This window comes from Pelophylax lessonae (genome assembly GCF_965119305.1).
Source record: "Pelophylax lessonae genome assembly, chromosome: 4".
NCBI classification, from domain to species: Eukaryota; Metazoa; Chordata; class Amphibia; order Anura; family Ranidae; genus Pelophylax; species Pelophylax lessonae.
Genome location: NC_138771.1, coordinates 451,183,359 through 451,206,888, shown reverse-complemented (window position 1 = coordinate 451,206,888; position 23,530 = coordinate 451,183,359). Strand labels below are relative to the sequence as shown.

The 23,530-nt window shown below is 43.3% G+C and overlaps 2 protein-coding genes across 2 annotated transcripts in view; one reads left to right on the top strand and one right to left on the bottom strand.

Annotated features, from left to right (window-relative positions):
• Positions 1-23,530, bottom strand: part of SLC6A7 (solute carrier family 6 member 7) — a 212,776-nt gene that overhangs the window by 135,987 nt on the left and 53,259 nt on the right. Inside the window, exons 3-6 of the mRNA XM_082256632.1 lie at positions 18,853-18,984; positions 16,324-16,558; positions 15,212-15,350; positions 3,518-3,652 (exon numbers count right to left, since the gene is read on the bottom strand). Coding sequence (XP_082112758.1) covers positions 3,518-3,652; positions 15,212-15,350; positions 16,324-16,558; positions 18,853-18,984 — 641 coding nt within the window. The remainder of the gene's footprint in view (positions 1-3,517; positions 3,653-15,211; positions 15,351-16,323; positions 16,559-18,852; positions 18,985-23,530) is intronic.
• LOC309554622 (uncharacterized protein) lies at positions 8,620-9,970 on the top strand (the record flags this gene model as incomplete). The annotated part of the gene is made up of 2 exons (XM_082256341.1): positions 8,620-9,537; positions 9,962-9,970. 2 exons carry the CDS (start codon positions 8,620-8,622, stop codon positions 9,968-9,970), a joined length of 927 nt encoding a protein of 308 aa, XP_082112467.1.

Genomic DNA, 23,530 nt, shown 5'->3' with positions numbered 1-23,530 from the left:
ACACGTGTGCCCCCAGGATCACTTTCGCGGACCGCCGTATAGGTACGACAATTCCCGGGAACCTGCCGCCGTATAACTGCGGTGGCCTGTCAGGAAGTGGTTAAGGTGGACATTTGAGTAACTTTACAAGAATGCATGAATAGATTCTTGAATCCTGATACATAACAATATACAGCAAACCTATAATGGAAAAAGAATATATACATTTTAGCACTAAAAGTTCATCAAGTTTCATTCAAGTGACTTTGTCTAGGCTTAGATGATGTCATCAGTCTGATGCTGGTAGAAGGAAGCATTTTCTCTAACTCCTTTCCCCCAATGATCAAACTGAAATATTGTAACAGTGTAACTTACTTAAGTTACAATATAAGAGGCTTCTGCATGGGGCTGCTTTATTTTAGGGTGCATGAACACTAAGCATTAAGCCCCTGTGCATCAAATTCTGGCATTTTTGTGTGGCCAGGAGGCACAGAAGAGTGTCCAGCCTTGCTGCCATCATCTACGACAGGCTGAAATTTGTAGTGGCTAGATACTGTTCTGAGTGCCACTTGCATTTGGGGCTGTATGCACTTAAGGACATATACCAACAATGTAACCTGTTTGCCTTGCTTGCTTTTTTGGGTATGTGTCCCTGAATGAATATGGTTACCGCTTGTTTCAGGCTGTAATTGATTTTGACAGGCTGCTGGCAGCAGGGCTGGATAGCACAACCTTCTGTGGCACACAAAAACTGTGGGATTTGATGCACAGGGGTTAAAGGCATGTGGCCTTAAATATTTGTATGAGGCCTTAGACATTTGCGCACAGAGCTGACAAGTGCACAGACACCATGATTTACATGATTTTAATATCTCTGAGCCAACATCTTAGTTCAGGAACTAAATGCTGACCATGGATTGTGCCTGAAGGACGAGCAAGCTGTCCTACTGGAGAGAAAATCAGAAGATGGTATTGTCAGGGGAATACTGTGGTCTCCATTGGAGGGAAAACCTGTAAATGTTACACTTGAATTGGTATGCATACACATAACATGAAAAATATTTAAGATGCTAGGTCCATTTTAAGGAATAGTAATCCTAGTTCAAAGCAGCTATTTTATAAAGGGGGTACCTAATAGATTTACAAACATACATGAAAATGTTTACATTCTTGTTTGGAACTTTATTTAGTGTATTTGCCTTCATTTCCAACTTTACCTCTGAAAAAAGGGTTCTTCTTAAAAGAGAAGTTTGAGGTTTAAAAAAAAAAAAAAAACCTTACACTTACCTAGGTCAGTCTGATCGATCCGATGCTGAATCTGTCCCCCGCATCCTCTGCAGTGGGAACTGAGAAATCAAACACCACTGATCGATCTGTTCTCCCCTCTGCTCTGAGCAGAGAACCATGACTGTCAGTCAGCGGTTCTCTGCTGTCCCCTCCAGTACTCACTTGAGTGCTGGGCTAGGGAGGGGAGGTAGCAGTGGCACAGCTGAAAGGCTGAGCCAGCTGCCGATCCAGGCATGTGGGTGGATCCTGACCATAAAGTCGCCCCCGACCCATTTTTCAACTGACAGAGGAACGAACTATACTCCTTAGATGTATAGCAAAAAAAGCATTGGCCATTCTTCTCCTTTAAGAATGGAGGACAGGGCAGATCTTCAGTGTTGAACTTAGGACCTCATTAACCTCAGTCTGGTCTGCCATTTGTGAACCTGGTTTATTATCCAATCACTAGGTACTGTATATGATTGCTGTACTCTATATACAACATGATAACAATATGATTCTAGATACTTAGTAATTTACCCTGGTTGCCTAATTGTCGATGTATATGGACCTGTGCAAATCATAAATTTTTTGCATCAACTATCAAATAAAAGTTACTTGGAAACACATTATTCATAATCAGTTTGTTTAACTCTTTTATAAGCTCTTCAGGCTTATTCATGGATCATTCCATCCAAAACTAATGTTGCAGGTGTTAGTGGAAGCTACAGATTCCGCTGGTGCTGTTATGGCATTCACAACACAGACCTAGAATACAACAGGCACTATGGGAACACTCTCATTGTAGTAGAAGTGGTAAAATGTAATGTCCACCACATTCACCCATCCATGCTCCCTCACTGTAACCTCACTGCTCAGGTCCACACCAAGTAAGCTGTGTTGGATGTTTTTTCTCCAAGCTGGTGTCAAGAGTTGAGCTGGTGGACACAAGCTCTTCTTACCATCTGTAAGAACTAGCCTTTGGCATGGGTCCTGTGCCTGCTGATACATAGCCCCTAGGAAGTCTTCTCTGAGCCAAAGGTATCACACACTTCCACCGCAGTTGTACTACATGCTAATGTTAGTATTTCAGTAGTTTTATATGTAGGGGCTTACTCTTACCCTTGCCTTTATATTCAAGAATGTTGCTTATGGATGTATTGCCCTGTTACAAGACTTTTTAAGATTTTAAGCTTTTTAATAAATGTTATTGTGATTCACGAATAACTCTTGGTAAATTTACATTAATGACAGTGGACACTTTAAGAACCAGTTCTTTTTTGGAGATTTACTTGTGGGTTGTATGTTTTTACCCATCTCCAAAGGGTTTTTTTCTCAGCACCTGTGGACGTTTTGTCATCCTACTCCTGTCCCTAACTGGTGCCAAACTCTGTTTGAGCGGTTGTGTTGGATGGTATCAGAGCTTATCCGGATGGGTGATGTCAATACCACCTTTGTGAATGGGCACTCAAGACTGCACACTGTTTATGGAGGAGGTCATATGCTACCCCATACCTGAAATCCTCAATCCTTACAGCTATGGAGTCATGGCTTTCAAAGCAGTATGGAAGTGGCAAGGGAATATGGATCTGTGAGTATAATTTGCTGGGAGGATCAGTAGACACTGTCACTTTGGCCTGAATAGAGATTGGTTGAGAAGTATTAGTGGTTACAATATTATTCTTAGGATCTTTAATAATGATGTGAATGGACTAATCCTTTTGAGATAGCATTATTGAAGGTGGGCTATGTATAGTATACAATGGCAGCCAGCCATCAGAGAACTGACCTGACTACAGTTAGGTCCCAGTTCACACTGGTGCAATGCGGGAAACTCTGTGATTTAGTGCTGGTTCCCGTCTCGCACCTGAATCGCACACTGGTTCACACTGAGATCTGCGAACTGCTGGGGTGTCAATGTAAAGTTATTCACACCCTAGATAGGTTGGAAGACCGCATTTCGAACTGTCAAATGGTGCGGGAATCAGATCGCATAAGTGTGAATACCCAAAAAAAGGGTCATGCACCATTTTGGTGTGAATGCAATGATATTTCAGCCATACAGTTTGTATAGCTGAAATTGCATCACACATACATCGCATGTGATCTGCACAGCAATGCGATGTGAATCACATGCGATGTCTGTCATAGCACAAGTGTGAACCCAGCCTTAGAGAAACTTGATTGATCCTTCAAGTTACTGTACAAAATACATACCGTCTCTTTGTACTGTCTTTCTAAGTTAACATGCCTGGAATTGTCAGTCATTTACCTTTGATGTCAGTAAGTGATCAAACTGCGGTGTCAGGTAGAACTTAATCCCGATCCAGGCTCCTTCCAATGTAACACCTCGAACTAGCAGCATGATGAGAATTACGTAAGGGAAAGTAGCTGTGAAATACACTACCTAAATGCACAAAGAAAAAGTGTTAACTTTTAACCTATTCAACCCATTCACAGATGAACTACATATATACATAAAAACCTCATTAACATTTTATATGGTGCAGAATGCAGTATATTCTGAAGAAATCAGTGAAACTTTACTTTCATTGTCCAACTTGTGCACTTATTGTGTCTATAGACAATTAAACATATTTATTAAATATTATAACTCTGTACAGAGTTATGTTCTGTTGATCTGTCTAAGATTATAATGCCGATACTGAATGTTATAACCATAGAAGGGTCGGTTTTAGAGCAAATCAACAAAGATTTTTTTTATATAAATCTAGTGGTGTAAAAGATATTCGTACTAACTGTATGAGTTCTGTCTACTGATATCCAAACAACAGAGACTCTTGTAGCCATAAAATGTTTGGCGTTGTGCATAAAAAGAAATTCTGTTGCTAGATTAGGAAAATGACTAATACCTGTCCCTTCGCCCACGCACTAATCTTCTCTCTTTTGAAGAGATAAGTTGGCTTATTAAAAACTATGTATTCAAAGCACTTCCAAGTGTGAGATGGCCAGTCGCCCTTGGCATAGTATGGTTTCATCCACTAGCCCCTACATCACTACAGGACACAGAAGTTACATAGACGAAGCCGGATAGAACCATAATGAGCAGTTGTGGACCAGATGTCCTATATATGTGGAATTGTGTTTACAGTATTCCCTATAAAAATAAAACCCACTTTTTGAAAACAGCAAAAGTCACTTTAAATACATAACAATTCAAATTTAGTTATATGTCTAAGTGGGAGGTTTGCAATTTTGAGTTTCAATACATGGATATATATTAAAAGGTTATGCAGGACCCAGTGCAGACGTGGCCGGGGCGAAATATGTTGGGGGGTATGGCTTGCGTGATTGGAGCTGAGGCTGCTTTTACCTGCTAGCCACTAGGGCCAGACGAGGTGTGCGGCATCTGGGCAATTTCTTCCTACTTCTACAGTGTGCTTTGGGCCTGGATGAGCCTTTTCCCAGCCTGCACCCTCTCTAGTCATCAGCATCTAATTCATTGGACCATGATAGCCTGAGCAGGGGCCACTAAGCATTTATCGTGGGTCACAGCCAGGGAGGAGGTTTTTGGTTAAGCCAGCCTATACACTATAAAGCTATAAAGGAGGGGCACAGAGCAGCTATAGTGTCAGTGACTTGGAAGCCGTTGTAGTGAAAGCAGAGAGATTCAGGTCAGTTAGGAAACTTTACTTTAATTTTGACTACAAGCTCTTTGAGCAATCACCTTATTGGCTTCCTTTTTTATATGCTCATCTTTTTATTGGGGTCTATATATCTTTAATTTTAGTCTGCGGTTGATTGGAGGGCAATGGGCTTTTGTTTAAGGGGTGGTATTTTGAGTTTTTTATTTATTTTGGGGGTATATTTGCATTTTTTGTTGTTGTTGTTGTCAGGGTATTATTGTTACCGGTATGTTTGGAGTGCTCAAAGTGAAACATTTACTTGTTACTGATCATCTGTTCTTGGATCTGCCTTTTGTTTAAAGCATGGAACTGCATCATTTGAAATAAAAAGTGCAAGAGTGCCTAAACCACTTCATTTTATAATTCAATTTTATTGACTCCCTGAGGAAGTCACGTGACCTCGTGACGTAACGCGTAGGAGGAGCCCTATACCCGGAAGTGACGTAGCGGATGGAGCTCGATCTCCGCAGCGATGTATCTCTGTTTATGCCGATTCCAAGTGAACCAAATGTAAGTGCATTTCTGTATGTGTGGGAAATAAAGTGTATAATACTGCACCATGATAGTCCTTTCTTTGTGAGACAAAAAGGGAGGATAGAGCGAGGAAGGCAGACCGAAAGGTTACTAGGGGATAAGATTCCAGGAGACTCTGCCTTGTCTGGAAACCGCGCTGGACACCCAGATTAAAAGATGCAACCGTTTAAAGAGAGCAGTGTCAACTACATATCCCAGAGATCCTGGAAATATACCACAGGCGTATTTCTGTTGTTATTAAGGTGAGAGTTTTGGACACCTAGAGGTGACACACAAGGTGAAGGAATCACAAGTCACTATACCCATATTAAGCATACCCCCAACAAGGGAGAGGATTACCACCCAAATTGTGAAATCTTGGACTTGTTTTGATATTACTTTTATATTATATGGACATTTATCCATAACTATTGGGGTCACTGTGTGCGGTTTTAATACGGTGATTTTAGGATACACGCAGCACTTCTGATAAGCACGTTTTCATATATGTCACAACAATATGGCACCTTGATATGAATTTATTTATTTTGAAGGTTTTATATCCACCAGTGCACTTTGATATTTATTAGATATATGTTTTATTGATTTCTTATGTGATAGATGAATTCTAAAAAGCACTAAGCACTTTTTGCAGCACAACTTGATTTTTAGTATAATAGAAATTGCTATTGATTTATTGATTGATATCTGACACCGAAGCACTCAGCACTTTCTTCAATTATTCATTCGATCTGCAAGATTCAGTTAAATATAGACTCCACATACATACTCAACACTAACATTAAAATTGCGTTTTTTGTTTTTTCATCACATTTGTACACAGATCACTTTGTCTCTAAAGCGCGCCATTACCCCCACTATATGATACACTTAATTTTATAACACTCACATTCATTTGACCCCCTATTCCCATGAATAAAATAGACATTTAAAATTAGACATACACCTGTTAGGTCTAATGCCCCCAATTAAAACTGTCCTGCTGCTAGCAAATTTTACACAGCTTAATTTAGTATCCTAAATTTTGTAGTAAAACCCAGACTGTGCTCTTTGACTCTAGTAAATTTGGGCTTAGCCTTACTTATTACAATTGTCATGTTGCTGGCCAATTTTACAGTACTGTATTATCTCTGTTTCCTAATTCTTATAGTAATAAAAAAAACTGTCTGTACTTTTTCTTTCTAGGTACCTATTATTGCTGATTAAAATTGCCCTACTGCTGGCCAATTTACACTGCTGTTTCTTCTGACGTGTCATAATTCTTGTAGTAAAGCCCCTGCATGTACTCTTTGTGGTTAATTTACTAAAGGCACATAGACTGTTCTCTTTGCAAATAAAATTGCAATGTACAAGAGATTTTCCCCAGAGCTTAGTGAATGTGGTGACATTTTACTTTAGCCAACCATGTGCAAAGCATTTTTGCTTGCATACAATTGGATGAAGTCATTAGAATATCACCTCATTCACTAAGCTGGAGATAATTCCTTTGCCAAGTAAACAGTCTCTCACATTTTTTGGAGGCCCCGAAGCAACAGAACAGTGGAAACACCTTCAAATTGACTATTATTTTTAGAAGTAAGCACCCCAAGGTAGTTTTAAAGTGGTTCTAAAGCCAAAATATTTTTTACCTGCAGCTCTTCTCTGCCCTCAATTCTGTGTCTCCCTGGCTTTGCTGGGGCGCCCGGAGCCATTGGTTCCCAGTGCAGTCAAACAAAGCCAGTGATGAGAGAGCAGGGGGCTGTGTCAATGGATGCAGCAGTGGGGCCCGGAAGCGAGCACCCACAAGTGCCCCTATGAGTAATGGCTACCTGTGGGTGCACTGAACAGAGAGGAGGAGCCAGGAGTGCCAGTGGGGGACCCGAGAAGAGGAGGTTCAAGGCTGCTCTGTACTATTCCATATTACAGAGCAGGTAAGTATAGAGATGTTTGTTATTTTTTTTAAAAAACATTTTTTTTTCCTTTATAATCCCTTTAAGAGGCATGGTGAGTCTTTTGAAGATGTCCTTTTTTGCCAAGTTTTTGGATAATGCGTAAAGAAAATAAAAATTAATTTAAGTTGTCAATTTAATAGGATATTTTCCACAAGCATGGGCGTACTTAGAATTACACCCCAAAACACATTGCTACTCCTTCCAAGTATGGCAATACCACACATTTGAGACCTTGTCAATGTTTGGAATGATTATGTACTAGATGTTTTATCTTGTCTATCAAACAAATCAACCAACTGTATCAAAATCAATGTACTGTAATAGTCCCCTCTAAACAGGTGGTCAGGGAGAATAACTTAGTGTAGCTTCACCTATAGCAGTCCCAGTTCCTATAGGCCAAGCAAACCTAGCCTACTGGTATGTGGATGCCCCCAGGAATGTCATGTTCACTAGCCCAGAAGTACAGTTGGCTGAAAAAAGTGTGAACAAAAGAGTTCCTGTTGTTTCAGGAGTGAAGTTGTCCACAGGGGATGGCTGGGACTTGTGTCTCGCAGGAACGTAGTCAGTGGGAAATGCAGATGAGTCAGTTGATACGGCAGGCAAAGACAGCAAGCAGGAAAATAATTGGTCCAGACTCCAGACATCAGGCAGAAAAGTCGTCAATAAACAGGTCATGGTCAGTACAGGCTGCAGGCAGAGGGAACACTGCACTAGCGTGGCAATTATCAGGGACACTGTTGCTGGCTGCACTGGTCTGAGGACACTAGGACTTGTGTTGCAGTGAATTGGAACACTTACACTGATATGGTGGCACTGTGGACTAGTGTGGCAGCAATCAAGTGCTCAATGTGAGGTGTGTTTGTGTCACCTGTGATACAAGTATTCGCTTCTCGGCCTTTTGGCTAAGATCAAGTGTAGTATCGACTTTAGCCCTTAGGGGTGTCTCTGCTTTACGGCTAGGACGTTGAGAAACATTTGTATCTATCCAAGCCATTTGGTCCTTGTGGGGTACCCTCTGCTCGGCCTTGTAGGATCGTTGATTAAATTCAGCTTCACCTACTCGCTGCTATTGGGTTAGAGGCTTAGCCCCCACAAGGAACGAGATTGCGATCTTCCCTCCTCCCCCCCCACTCTGCGCTACTACCTTCGGGCAGTAGGCGCACAAGGGCCTTTTTAAAGGCTGCGAAAGAGTGAAGACGCCGAGGAATAAGAAGGAAGCCGCCGAAGTTCTCCTGAAGCGACTACCGACAAACTCCTCCGTCATGGGGAAGAGCACTGGGAAGAAGAAACATGTCTCCGCCATTTCTGCCAAGACTTCGGGAGAAGTCGCTTCAACCTCCACCCCCACCCCGGCGGCCGTTAGCCAGTCGGGCTCAGCAAGGCCAACCAGGTCCGCAGACGGGCTTCCTACCCTGGAACCCTGGATGAGGCAGACAGTGGTGCTGCAGCTGAAGGAGGTGGACGGAAGAATCCCCGACATGACCCCGGAAATCTTTGGCAAGAAAATGATCCTCGAGCAGGGGTTCAGCAAGGCGGAGACCCTGTCCGTACAGACCTTCATGAAAGGTATATTTTATATAACTTTTGTGTCCCTACAGGTCTGTAGAAGGTACTGGGAAGCGGTGAAGAATTGTGGCCCGGATTCCCCTTTCCGCAACTTTGTTGCGAACACTCCCATTCAACGGGATGAAAGGCGGGTGACGGTGTCCATGAGGAATCCCCATACCCCAGCAAAAGACATCGCAACCTACCTCCAGAGGTTTTGCATCGTGGCCAAAGACCCAGTCCGAATCCTCGATGTCAACGGCTTCTGGACAGGTAAGTGGGCAGTTTCTTGCAGGTTAAGGAGAGAGCCTTCGGGGGATCTCCAACACCTGAAGCCCTGCTTCTCTCTGGGAGCCTCCGCAGGACTCCTTTACTACGCAGACATGCCCCAGACCTGTCGCAGGTGTGGCATGCAGGGTCACGTAAGTTTTGGTTGTCAGGAACCTTCTTGCAGGTTCTGTCGGGCTACAGGCCATGAGACCAAGGATTGCCCGAGGTCCAAGACCTGTAACCTCTGCGGATTGGCTGAGCACGTCTACAGAGACTGCCCCCAGAGATCCCGGTCCTACGCTGGAGCCCTGCTCAAGGGCAGAGCCCCAGACAGCGCTGGGAAAAAGAAGCCAGGGGAAAAGACTGCGAAGGAACCTCGGAAAGCCACTGGTGAGTCCCCCCCTCCCCAGGCCCCTACCACCTCCTCCGACCCATCCCTCCCCAACCCCCCTGAGTCGGAGGTGACCTCACCTGCCCCTGCCCCTGCCCCTCCCCCCTCCCAGCCCCCCCCCGCCCTGTCCTCCATGGAGGACTTCCCCACCCTGCCCACCGCCCCCCCCCCACCCCACCCCCCACCAGCAAAGGCCGAAAACGGAACCTAGACAGCCCGACAACTGAAGAACCCACCAAGCGGCCCACCGTGGCCCAGCAAAATGACATCGCTGGACTGGACCCAGTGGTGGAGGACCTCGAGGACCTCGAGTCTGCGGGGGAAGACGAAGGAGAAATGCAGGTAGGTAAGGACCTGGCCCCCCCAGAGACTGACCTCACCCAAGACCTTATGGACAGCGTCCTTGAGGAGTGCGGCCTGAACCAGGACACCGGACAGGCGCAAGAGGCAGTGGAAGAACCACCCCCCCCTCAGGGGAGGTAAGTTCAGCCCACCTGCTAACTAGCCCCTTCATCTCCTTTACATGATGGCAGAGATCTCTATCTTTTCCATTAATGTTAGGAGCATCAAGGATGCGTCTAGAAGACAGGTGGCGCTGACATTTCTTTCCACACAGCAGAGTGATGTCTACATGCTTCAGGAGTGTGCCCTACCCTTCTCGAGGAGGTACACTCATCTGTCCTCCCAGTGGACCCATGGTCCCTCCTACTGGTCCGGGGGTGTCGATTGTAAGTCTGCAGGGGTAGCCATTCTTGTCAGGGGTGGTCGTTTCACGGTTGACTCCGTCCAGGAGCTCGTCTGTGGCCGTCTTTTGGTCGTAGACGGCTCGTGGGCGGGAGAGCCAGTTAGGCTCATCAACGTGTACGCCTCCCCAGATAAGAATGAGCGACTGGAGCTTTTCCAGACCCTGCGGACCCAACTCGTCACCACCAGGGCAGTAGTAATCGGCGGTGATTTTAACTGTCCGATTGAGGAGGATGGGCGCAGCTCCAGCATGTACGCAAAGCTCGACACCACGTCTAGGCTGCTCAAGGAGATGATCGCGGAGGCTTCCTTGAAGGACGCCGTGGGATCCATGGGGAAAGGTTCCGTGAACTATTCGTGGTGCCGTCCTGATGGATCCGTGCGTTCTAGGATAGACTTCGTGCTCACCTCCAAGACAGTCAGACATCGCAGGTTCTCCATGGTCCCCTGCTTTTTCTCTGACCACAGGGCCATTCACTTTCGGGGTGACCTGGGCGAGGGCTTTGCCCCCGGTCCGGGCTCCTGGAAGCTGAATGGTACCCTGCTGGAAAATGAGGAACTGCTGGAGGAACTCAGGGAGGCCTACATTACCTGGAAGGAGGACAAGAGGTTCTTCAGAAAGGTAAGTGACTACTGGGAGTTTGTGAAAGTCAAGCTACGCAGCTTCTTTCAGGCAAGGGGACGCCAGCAAGTGTGTGCCAGGAAGAGGGAACTCAGGAGACTGCAACGTCAGATGCAGTCCCTGCAGGACCTTCACCACTGCGGCTGGGACGTTAGGCAGGACCTGGAGGACACCAAGAAGAGCCTGAAAGGACACTTCGAGGAAGAATCCAGGCACCTCGTCTTCCGTTCCAAGGTGGAGAATCTTGAGAAAGGTGAGAAATGTAACTCTTTCTTTTTCAGGAAACTCCACTCAGGACACACTCCCTTGTCTGAGCTGCGGGACGAGACCGGAACACTCCAGAAGGGGAAGGAGGCTGTGATGCAAGTTGTCAGCGACTACTACACCAACCTCTACTCCCCGAAAGAAACAGATACGGCTGAGGCCGACAGGTTCTTGTCAGGTATCACTAACCAAATTGATCCTGCAGGTATGTCGGCAATCAACGCCCCCTTGGCGCTGGAGGAGCTGCACTCTGCCGTCAGATCCTTTAGGCAAGGCAGGACCCCGGGCTGCGACGGTCTCCCAGCGGAGCTCTATGTAGCGCTGTGGGATCTCGTTGGCCCGGACCTGCTCGAGCTGTACGAGGAGATGGTGGTGGAGGGCACAATGCCTCCGTCGCTGAGGGAGGGGATGATCACGATTTTGTATAAGCGTAAGGGGGAGAGAGGGGATCTGAAAAATTGGCGTCCCATCTCTCTCTTGAACGTGGACTACAAAATCCTCGCCAAGGTTCTGGCCAACAGGCTGAAATCTGTCATCGGACAGATCATCCACCCGGATCAGACTTGCGGCATTCCTGGTCGCAGGATTGCGGACAGCCTCGCGCTTGTCCGGGACACGGTCCAGTACATTCGAGGCCGCCGTGTGCACGCGGCCCTGGTCAGTCTTGACCAGGAAAAGGCCTTTGACCGTGTCTCCCATGAGTTTATGTGCAGAGCTCTGCGCAGGTTTGGTCTTGGGGACATGTTTTGTTCGTATGTGAATGTGATGTATAATGACATTTGTAGTACGGTGTTGGTGAATGGCTGGAAAACTGACCCTTTCCCTGTTCTCTCTGGGGTCAGACAAGGCTGCCCTCTCTCACCTCTGCTTTTTGTTTGCTGTATAGAGCTCTTTGCCGAATGCATCCGACGGAACCCAGAGATCAGAGGGATCACCGCACCGGGACCGGACAGAAGGGTTGTCAAGTGCTCACTCTATATGGACGACGTAACGGTGTTCTGTGCTGATCAGCGCTCCATCGACTCGCTCGTCCAGACCTGTGAGGACTTCGGCAAAGCTTCAGGGGCAAAAGTCAACTGCGGGAAGTCAGAGATCATGCTCTTCGGAAAGTGGTTCCTGCCTTCTTCTGCATCAATCCCTTTCAGCATCAAGGCGGACTTCATCAAAATTCTTGGAGTTTGGTTTGGAGCTGAGGGCGCAGCCCTGAAGTCTTGGGAGGAGAGACTGTCCAAGATGAGACAAAAGTTTGGACTATGGAGCCTCAGAGAACTCACCATCGAAGGAAAAACACTGGTACTCCGCAGCGAGATCCTCCCTGTGTTGCAGTACCTCGCCCAGGCCTGGCCCCCCCGGGTCAACACCTGCAAGGCCATCACCAGGGCGGTGTTCCACTTCATCTGGGGCTCCAAGATGGACAGAGTGAAGCGTGCAGTCATGTTCAAGGAAACCCTCAAGGGCGGTAAGGGCGTGCCCGACATCGCAACATTACTGGGGGTGTTCTTTGCCTGCAACTGCATCCGCAGAACTTTGATTGACAGAACTTCGGACTCTGGAGGCAACTCCATGTCCCGTTTTTTCCTCCTGCCTCTCTGGAGGTCCCTTGGATGGGACAAATGGGACAGCTCCATCCCCTACAACTGGGACACTCCTTGGTACTACTTGGACACTTTCAAGTTCATCAAGGAGCTGGGGCTACATGGAGTTAAGCCCGACTTGTGGAAGCCAAAAACTATCTACAAGTTGATCAGAGCATCTGACATTGCTGAGACTGTTCCAGGCCTCCCTTCAGCCACTTGCAAAGTGGTCTGGAGGAATGTTTCTTCAAAGAGACTCACCAACAGGCATAAAGATCTGGCGTGGATGGCTGTCCAGGGGGGTTTGCCACTCAGGACATTTATGCATACCAGAAACTTGTGCAGATACAGGCACTGCCCCTTTTGTATCATCCATGAGGAAACGTCTTTCCACGTTTTCTGGGAGTGCTCATTTGCACAGAGCCTGTTGAGGGCCTTGGAACCTGAACTTAAAGACTTTGTTTCACAGACTGCCATCACACATTTTGCTGTGCTGAATGGACTTTTTCATGGTACTTTTACACAGGAGGACATTGACAACGCCTGGCGGGTGTTGTGTTGCTTTAAGGACGCTTTATGGTGCGCCAGAAAGCGCCTTATCCACCAGAGGGAGAGGATGTCCATTGAGGACTGTCGCAGACTGGTTCACAGTCTGCTCAGAGACTATAACCTGATGGATCTCATGGAGGAAGAGGAGGTCTGAAGATTTCCCCTTCCCCCACTCTCCCTTGTGTGTCTTTGTCCATTCAATAAAGCTTCGGGCCTGTGATTTCATTCCCCTCCCCTTACCCCTCTCTCCCACCCCCCATCACACCTGTTGCTTTTTGAAAATGTTATAGTATTGATACAGTTATGAGTAATGCAACGTATAGACAAAGTTTTTAGTTTCATGCTTCAGGGGTATTGCGGCGTCATGCATGATGTGATGGCACGGGGTATCCTTACTCCGCACACCACATCAGGCATCATACCGCAGAATGAATGTATGTGATTGAATGTATTTATTAGTATGACCGGAAATGTATTGTAATGTAGTGTATTTATGCGCTGCGTCGCAGTACAGGGGAGAATGTACCCCGACAAAAGTATTGTTTTTTGTATATCTTTTATGCAAATAAAGATTACATTTTCAACCAAAAAAAAAAAAACAAGTGTCCTATTGCAATATAGGTGATACAAAGTAAAGGTTAAATAAAGAGATGTAATTCAATAAATAAATGTGCAAAATAAAAAAAATATATAGTGGCAGTAATAAAGAATAAAAAGTGACCTAGTGCAATTCAATCCAATATTTAAACAGCCGCAGTAATAAAGAATATAAAGTGACCAGTGCAATTCAACCCAATAACTACACAGCCGGAGTCCTAATTGGGCTGCCAAAATTAATCCGTAATGGGTAGAAAACTCCTTAAATTAATAAGTGACTAGGGTTTAATAAATAAATAAAAGTCCATATAGTGATTATTTAGTGCAGAGTCCAAAAGATTGATTGGGTGGTTCTTGACATAATCCAATCTGGATGTGCCAGTGAGGAATCTAGTGCTCCCCTCTCAATACAGCCCACACTCACCAGAGCTATGCACCCCTTCAGGGGTAACAAGCGTGTTGTAATTCAGGGGTTCAAATCTGTAAGGTAGGGGCCCTGGACCCTGGTACCGGCAATTCCAGTCTTCCACTTTTAAACTTTGTGTCACCTATATTGCAATAGGACACTTATATCACAGGTGACACAAACACACCCCACGTTGAGCACTTATATACTTATTTATGTTGATTTAATTATTGTTGATTTAATTATTGGTTATTCCTGCAACATTAGAGAACACCTTGTTGCACCACTATCCAGCACTTTGTTGCACTATCAGCCCTTTTATATTATATTTATGTATATAGTTTAATATTGTGTGATGTTTTGAGGAATCAATACCAGTATATGAGGTTTACACATTTAAGCATCAACTCTGTGAGACCCAGTTTTGACATACCAGTATAGGCATTGCCATTTGCACCTTTTATACACTATATATATCCCTTTTAGGGCTATATTGGAGGTAGGCTGCAGCCTGACCTTCTTAATCCGTAGCGTGGATTCCTTTACTTTTCAAAAAGTTTTATAATTCTTGTTCCTCCCCTACCCTGAGGAGTGACAGACTGATGAGCTTTTCTCTTTGTCACTCTGTGGTTTCATCTTATGAGCATGCTCCATGCTAGCACACCTGCTTACTTTCCTCTGTGCACTGCTTCTCCCTCCCCTTTTCTGAGCTCTGCTGTTCAGACTGTTCAGTAGGCTGCAAGTGGCTGGCACTATTTGCATTTAAACAAATACATTTACTGATGTATTAATAATAACAAATCTGCACTAATAATTTTTTTGGAAACAAGCAAACTACACCCTATACTGATACTAAATTTAATAATATGCTTGAAAAAATATTTTACTATACCTTGCCAGAAGACTTCACTCCCTTTAGAATGCATAGATAGACAATAGTCCAGGCTAGGAGAAGACACAGACACAGGTTCCATCTAATCTGTCCAGGATCCCCAATTCCAGAACTCCCTTGGATGTGAAGAACGTAGCGACTTCAGTGGAAGCATTGGCCGTAGGAATCACAATATAAAATTAATAATCACATATTATTGATTGTAATTTGTAAATTTAAGTATTTTCTTTAACCAAAGTTACAAAAAGTATACCTTCTGATTAGTTAAAGTGTATCTAAACGAAAAAAAAAAACAGAACTTTTATAAACTGCAGCTTACCAGTCCTTAGATATGGTGACTGAAAGTTTTTTTTTTTTTTTTGGCTGTTTTCCTTTATTTTCACCTAGTTTTTCCAATCCAGGCGCCTTCATGATTTGTTTTTTTTTTTTTTTATCTCTGATGAAGGGGAAGTGTTAAATCCCTCAAATGCATTAACTGTTGCAAAATATATTTTGTCAAAGCACTATAAAAGCTTGTGTGGCATTTTCAAAACTTCTGTAAACTTCTCTGAGGGTCCAGCAGGACGCCACGGTGGCTAATAGCAGCCTCCATGGACTGCAAACAGCCCATCACATTATAACGTTTCCCTTATAGGGTTCAAGACTAAAACACCACAAAGGATTTTATTTTCACCTGGTGAGCCTGCAGATAGCAAAAATCCTGTCCTTTTGTGGTTATGCTCACTCACTTGACTGTAAGGGCAGCCAGGGTTGTCACACAGGCTGGACTGCAATTAAATCTGCTTTTGCTCATCTTCATTACATGGTGGAGGCATGGGACTAGTAGTTTACAAAAATAAAAAAATAATAACTAATGTACTTTCGTTTCACTTCACAGAAAGTGACAAGTGTACTGAATTTCTTTCAAGATCACCAGGATCAACAGAAATTTTCTGTACTTACTGATAATGTTCTTAGTCTAAAAAATGTAAACTAATTCAGCCTCCACTCCAAAGGACCTGGTAAAGTGATATAGATTATATTACATTTTTGTTTTTAGGTTTAGATACACTGCAATTTATGTCCTCGATAGCCATACAGAACACAAGACAGGATAGGTCCCCAACACTCACCTCCAGTACTCCTCACTGGGGCTTACAGTGCTGCTGATGTTTATTGGTAGTGCAGAGTTGCTGGACCGAATCACATGGTGGTCCAGGCAGAGCTCAGTGTTCCACCAGTTGCCACAATGCTTCCAGGGTAAGCTGGTGGTCAGAGAGGCGAAGAGGTAGAATAACACGTAGGCAATTATCATGTTGTAGTAGATGGCTACTAGGGCCACGATAAGAAGCATGCCCATCCCAACACCTACAGAAGACAAAGGAAGACATGGCGGAGTTACAATAAATGCAGTAGAACAGAGCTATTCTGATCTGTAATCATTATGGTACAACGGGACTGAATTGTATCATTTTTATTTGCTACAGTATAGAAAATGCTTTTTGTGTGCAATGACTGTTTTGTATAAATAGGGAAACCATTGTCAAAGTAATACCTCTGCCAGCCGCTTGTCAAATAAAAATTATATTGACAGAAAGTCAGGGGTTGATAGTGTTGTCCTTCTTCTAAGAATATCAGTCGCCTGACTGCTTTTGGCTTTAGCACCTTTGAAATCACTGGCCTAAAACAAGTATTAGAAAGCCAAAGAAAATGTAGAATGTCTGGGCTGTATATTTGTTCTAGGTCAGTACTTCAGGAGGCATTAATATAACTGGATTTTAGAAGTAGAGGTCAGTATAGGCAGCCTCCATGCTTTCTCATTATGAATGTCCTTTAAAATGAACTACAGAAGTTACAAGGATAATAGCATGTGCCCATATGGTTTGCAGTCACACCTTGCAGCACTAGATTTAATGTCTGCATGGAGTTTGTAGGTTATCCCTATGTTTGATGGGGTTCCACCAGGTATGGTAAAGCTGAACCCCAGACAAACAGTTAAAAAATCAGAAAAAATAAATTTATGGAGTTGAATGGAACATGTATAGATATCATAAGTCAATTAATAATTCAAAGTGACTAAACTCATTGAATTGAATATAAAATCTCAAATATTTTAGCAAGCTCTTGATTGAATTTGACTATGGACAATTTGTCAACTGCTTCTGATCAATCTAAGAAATATTGGTGTGTGTGTTAGAGAACCAATAGTCACACAAATAAAATATTAATTTTAATAGATCATTTGGACTCTCAACCAATAGACCAATTTAGTTTATATTTTCACTTGATTGCAGAGCAATAGCATAAACGTTACATTGCTTGATATTTTAATCAATGATGAATTGTTTATTTGTGATTGCCCATACCTAGATCATCATAGATAGCTTTGTATGTGGCCACAATAATGCTCTAAAGGAGAATTATAATAAAAACGGCAACAATAATAATATGTGAGCTATATGTATATTAACTATGACAAGAACAAGAATAGCTTTTTTATATTCAGTTTCTGTACATTATTAATATCAAAATTCAAGCAGCCTTACAGTGCTAGTTTAATGCAGCCAAAGCAGATCTCAATCATCTCACCAAGGCATAGAAAATGCTATTATAAAGAATATATAAAGTACTAGCTTTTGACATCTGTGTATACCTCAAAACAGTGGCGGCCCGTCCATTAGGGGCGCAGGGGCGCCGCCCCCCCATTCTTTCATCCGGCCCCCTAATCTACATGCAGGACGCTGGATGCATGGATTCCAATGGTGGATTTTTTTTTTTTTTTTTTAAAGCACGTGATTAGAGCTAGAGGATCTAATAGGCTTCAAAAAAGGGTGGGCTTGGGGTTAAGTTATTAAAACTGGAGAATGCAAAATCTGATGGAGGTCTGCACAGAAACCAATCAGCTTCCAGGTTTTTTTTTGACAAAACTTAATTGAACAAGCTGAAGTTAGCAGTTGATTGGCTACCATGCACAGCTTTACCAGATTTTGCACTCTCCCATTTCAGTAAATCAACCCCATTATATCTGTTCTGCTATAAAAAAAATGTTTTTGCCTCCCTGCTTGCAAGTTTCTTTAGGCCCTGTTCACATCTGAGAGTTTTTCAGCTTGTAAAACGCTCACCTCTGAAGTCTCAAAACGCCAAACAAGCAAAATCCCAATAATTTCAATGGCCCATGTTCACATATGAGCGTTTTGTCCCCTGAAGCAAAACGCCTGAAGCTCAAAAAAGTAAATGAGCTTCTTTTTTGGCAGATTACAAGCATTTTTGTTAGATGTCAATGCCTGCCTCCAAACACCTGCAAAAAAACGCCTGATAAAAGCCTGAAAAAAACGTCTGAAAAACGCCCAAAAGAAAACTGAAAATGATGCGCTCAGGTGTGAATGGAGCCTTAGAATGTATACTAAGCTGTGCATGCCTAGCCCAGTGTAAATTCTCAGCAAGCCTTGGTGCCATGAGGAATGAACCCCTCTGTGTCGATTAATGGGAGTTACATCATTCTGGCTTGGCCCACCAAAGATGTAGAAGATGTCAGCACCCACAAGGGAGCTCAATGAGGTCCCATTTCTGGAGTGGAGGTAAGTCTAGTTCCTCGTTAATGCATTTTTTTTTACATATTACATTATCTATATCATATCATCTCAGCTCAGAGTATGACTCACCTTTAAAGAGGGGACTTATTTTCCACACTGCTAAGGGCCCCAGGCTAGAGAACTGACCCAAGGACAGCTCCATGAAGAAGAGGGGAATTCCACAGATTGCTAACATGATGAAGTATGGAATAAGAAAAGCCCCTGAAATAGAAAACATTTTATTACAGTAAAGTTTACAGAAAACATTTTATTAGATTTGTTTATTACGATGCAAAGCAAATACAATTAACAGATACATAAAAGCCATGTAGAATTCTATGTACAATCATCCGAGATGCGGCGGTCTCCTTCCCATGGTGAGCGTGGACGTGACGTTGGGAGCTCCCACCATGACCAACTGAGATATCTCTGGTGATGACCACTTTATACCATCTCTTATGACTTATCTTGGCTTTATTTCTCTGCCTTCTGGGATGTTCAATTGATGTGCCCTACGTTGGATACTGGGGGGGCTCCCTCAGCTCCCGGCGGGGATGTTCTAGCCCTCTGGACCTCTACTTCGGGATGTTTTAAATTTTACCATCTGTATTGATCTACCATTATATATATCCATGATGCACTTGCTCTTGATAAAGTGGAATTTCCCACGAAACGCATCGAGCATATTATCGATGCACCTACTATACCCTCTATATGGACTTTACAATTGCTTACATAGACTATGTTTTATTTTAGGTACATTGTTTACTATCTTAATGTGCCTTTATTATCATGTCCTGTATTGTATTATGGTTTTACGCATTATATGTACGTACCATGCAATCAATGCAATTTACATATATTATTAAACCTATGTGTTTCTTTCTACCAATGATTTTACATTTTTTATTACCCAACACTTGCTCACTCACTTCATTTAAAGTCCCATTTCCCCCCCTTTTTTACCGCTCCCCCTATTTATTTATTACCCTCTTTAGGCAATGGGTTATATTCTACGAATGTACAATGATTACTGGCATATTATTATGTATCTACTATATCATGTATCTACTTTATTATCTTTATATAAGCCCACTGCCTTACGTACCCATTTTCATTATCCCCTTTTTTTTACCATATCCCCCCATATTCTTATGAATAGGGAGGGAGGTGCCTAGCCCCATTGGGCAGAGCCTCATTTAAAGTCCCACTATCTGAACTGTTGTTCATTTTTTTCTCATGTAGAATTCTGTACATACAGTATATGACTGTGCTCTGTGCAGTATAGGTCATTCTTCTTTATGATACATTGCCAATATTCAAAATTTGAATTTTAGCTGACAGTAAGAATATCATATGATTTAGTGTGCTACTAACGTTATTCAACTAACATGGCAATCGTGATAAAGTCATAAATTCACTTTATTAATGTTACATAGCATGTAAATCATAAAATGAAACTTCTCTTTTTTACTCTCTTTTGGTCTATTAAATATACAATGTACTCTATTATATATGTTCAGTAAAGCCCCGTACACACGTACCGATTGTCTGCCGACCGTTCGGCTGTTTTTTGTCCGGTGCTGTTTTATTGGTTGAAAAGTGCTCAAGACTGCACACGAATTTTGTCGGCCAACAAGAACCAACTGCAGAAGTGATGTCATGTTCTGGTCTACTTTTCGTGTGTTTTTTCTTCACTGAGCATGTCCAGTCTTGATCATCACATTTTTGTCGGCCGAAATCTGTACTGACTGACGAACAATCGGCCGTTCTTTGTTGGCCAACAAAAATTTTATAGCCTGCACACCAGATTTTGTTCGGCCGAAAAGTCGCAGTCGGTTGTCGGAACATCATACTAACAAGCCGATAATCGGGCGATCGGACGTTGGCCGACTATTTACAGCCAACAATCGGTGCGTGTGTACGGGCCTTAAGTGTAAAACAAACACCTGGTGGTCCTGCCAGAAATCTAGTATTGTCCTGTGTCCTGTGCAGTCTTATCTCAAAAAGTCTTATTACCTTGCCATGTTAAGCTTACAATACAGTAGCATTTATCTAAAAAAATGTTGTTTTTGGAACATTTGTTCAATTTAAAATAGTGGAGTCAAATTAATGTTCAAATACAACCGAAGTAATCACAAAAATTTGAGAGAGTAGAATCAAAAGTTTTTCTTGGATCAAATGATGTGCCTTTTTTCAGGAAATAACTGCACATATTGTAATGCAACCTGTTTAACACATCCAGGGTTACATTCAGTTAACGGGTCTAGATACATTTTAAAGGCCACCATTTGCAAAAAAAAAAAAATAAGTAGGAAATACTGCAGCAATAATCTTATGGCCAATGTGCATTGACCACCCTGTGCACTGAAGCCCACAGAGCATTGCAGCTACAATGGTGCAATGCATGGGCTCTAACAATTTTTTTTAAGCCTCAGGTCCATATGGAGGTGTAGACCTGGACTGGAGAGATGCAGCTGGTCTACAAGGATGAAGGAAGAGGGATCGTGCACAGTACTTCTGCTATAATGGCATATGGGACTGGTAGTGATCCTAGTAGATTAAAAGAAATGTAGGTTTCATCCAGAAGAAGCACTCCATGATTCAGATAAAGGAGAGGAGGTTTGTGGAATTATTTATTTGACTATAGTTCAAGTTACACCCTAAATAGGAGTATAACATGAAACATGGTCCAAAACCTGGACCTAGCCTTTAAGGGCTTCCAGACCAAATTAGTTGACTCAGTGATGACAAGAAAGATTGTTCTAATTTTTTCTGTGAACGTTTGAATGAAAATCCAACCATGTATCGTCAGCTTCAGCTGTATGAAGGTGGTTTAAGCATCTACTCATAGCTGAAGCATCAGTGTTGGGTGTACTGACCCTTTACGTATTCATGAGCTTTTCATCTTTAGGTCATTTAGAGAGTTGATAACCAAATACCTTTGTTTCAGGAGGCATAGCCAAGACTTCCTGAAGAGAAATGACTGTAGCCTAATATTTTATTTTATTACAGGTACCGTACTTAAATAACACCATTAATTTATGCAGAACTCTACACACTGTATATTGTACATTCACATCAGTCCCAAACTCTCAAGGATCTTACAATCTAAGGTTCCTAACTCACATTCATACATACATACATATACCGGGGTCAACTTGAATGGGCGTCAATTAGCCTACCAGCATGTCTTTGGGGTGTGGAAGGAAACCCATGCAAGTACAGGAAGAACATGCAAACTCCAGGCAGTTAGTGCTGTAGTTGGGATTCAAACCAACAACCCTAGTGCTGCTAGGCAGACGTGCTAGCCACTGTGCTGTCCATAATAGAACAGGTGTCAGGAAAAATTTGCCATACTGAATGGTGGCAAATAAAAATCAATCATAGGTAACAACACATTAGGGAAAGGGAGAGGAAACTTTGTTAAAACTGTGCAGCACCAAAGTTTAACACTTTTAATGCTCTCACTTCATGTATTGACCTATGTAGCCCCTGCCTTCCATAGTTCAGCAGTGTAGGCACTTAATGTATAAAATGTTATATACAGTGTCTGCAGGTGCCCTTTGTAGTAAAGGTTTTGGTCACTTTTATGTATGAAAGCCACCAATGCTTTTTTTTGTAAAAATTGTAACAAAGGTAACACAGCTGTTCTTTAATAACAACGAACCAGAAACTGGCTTTCACATTGTAACCTACACTGGAAAAATCCATTTGATCGAGATGATAGACTGCTCTCTTTTCTCTTCTTCGTTTTTTTCAAGAAAAATATGTTTTAAAAACAGCTCAGTTTTGCACATGCTTTAAAAGGATCAGGTCACAGCAGTAATAAAATACAAATCCTTTACCCATGTTGGACTGTGTGAAGCTAGATAGCAGTATCAAAGGGCAAATGCTGAAGACAGAAAAATAATATTTTGGCAGATAGCTTCAGATGTGTGAACAGAAAAGGTGGTGGTGTCTGCTGTCTGTCAAATTATATCTAATCAGATTACCCTGCAGAGTCAAAGAGCAAGTGCCGCTAAAATTCTAGCCATAGATGGACTGCATTTTCTGCTAAATTATCCACGATTCTAGCCATTCTTGACCCTACAAGCAACCTGATTCCCACCCACCTTTCCATCCCTGGTTCAGCAAAAGTCATTTTAAAAATCAACTGAGCCTGGTGGACAAAACTGACTGACAACTTTCGACCCAGGGGGCAAGAACAAACCAGAGGCCCATGTTGCATTGACATGGCCCCCCTCCCATTCTCCCTCTTCCTGTCCTCCTCATGACCCCCATTCCAGGCTGAAGCTCCGCTCCCGGTACTCTCTACTCACCAGCTGAATCCCGGTTCCCGACCTGGCCAGCAGGGGACAGTTAGGGGAAGCTGGGGCAGCTTGGTTGAGGCTGGCCAGGGGAGGAGAGTCTCCAGTGGGGCATTAAACCGCCCTCTGCTCAGACACAGTTTACAACATCCACGCTGGGGGGGGGCTTCGCTCTGTTCTTGTCTTCATCCCACACTCAGCAGGTCAGCGGCAGAGGCTTTTTACTCTTCACCAGGAATCCTTTAGGCGTGTCTGTGGCAGAAGCAGTGCAGCCTTTTTAAAGGGCATCAGAGTGGCCCGGGGTGCAATTGCCCCCCTGCCCCCTGGCCTCCCCTGAACATGGGCATAACTGATGGTCAAAACTGTGCACTTTCCTGACATGCAGAGAAACGCGCTGCACTTTAGCAAACATGTGGGGTGCCATTAATTGTTAATGACACCCGCACATATATGCAAAT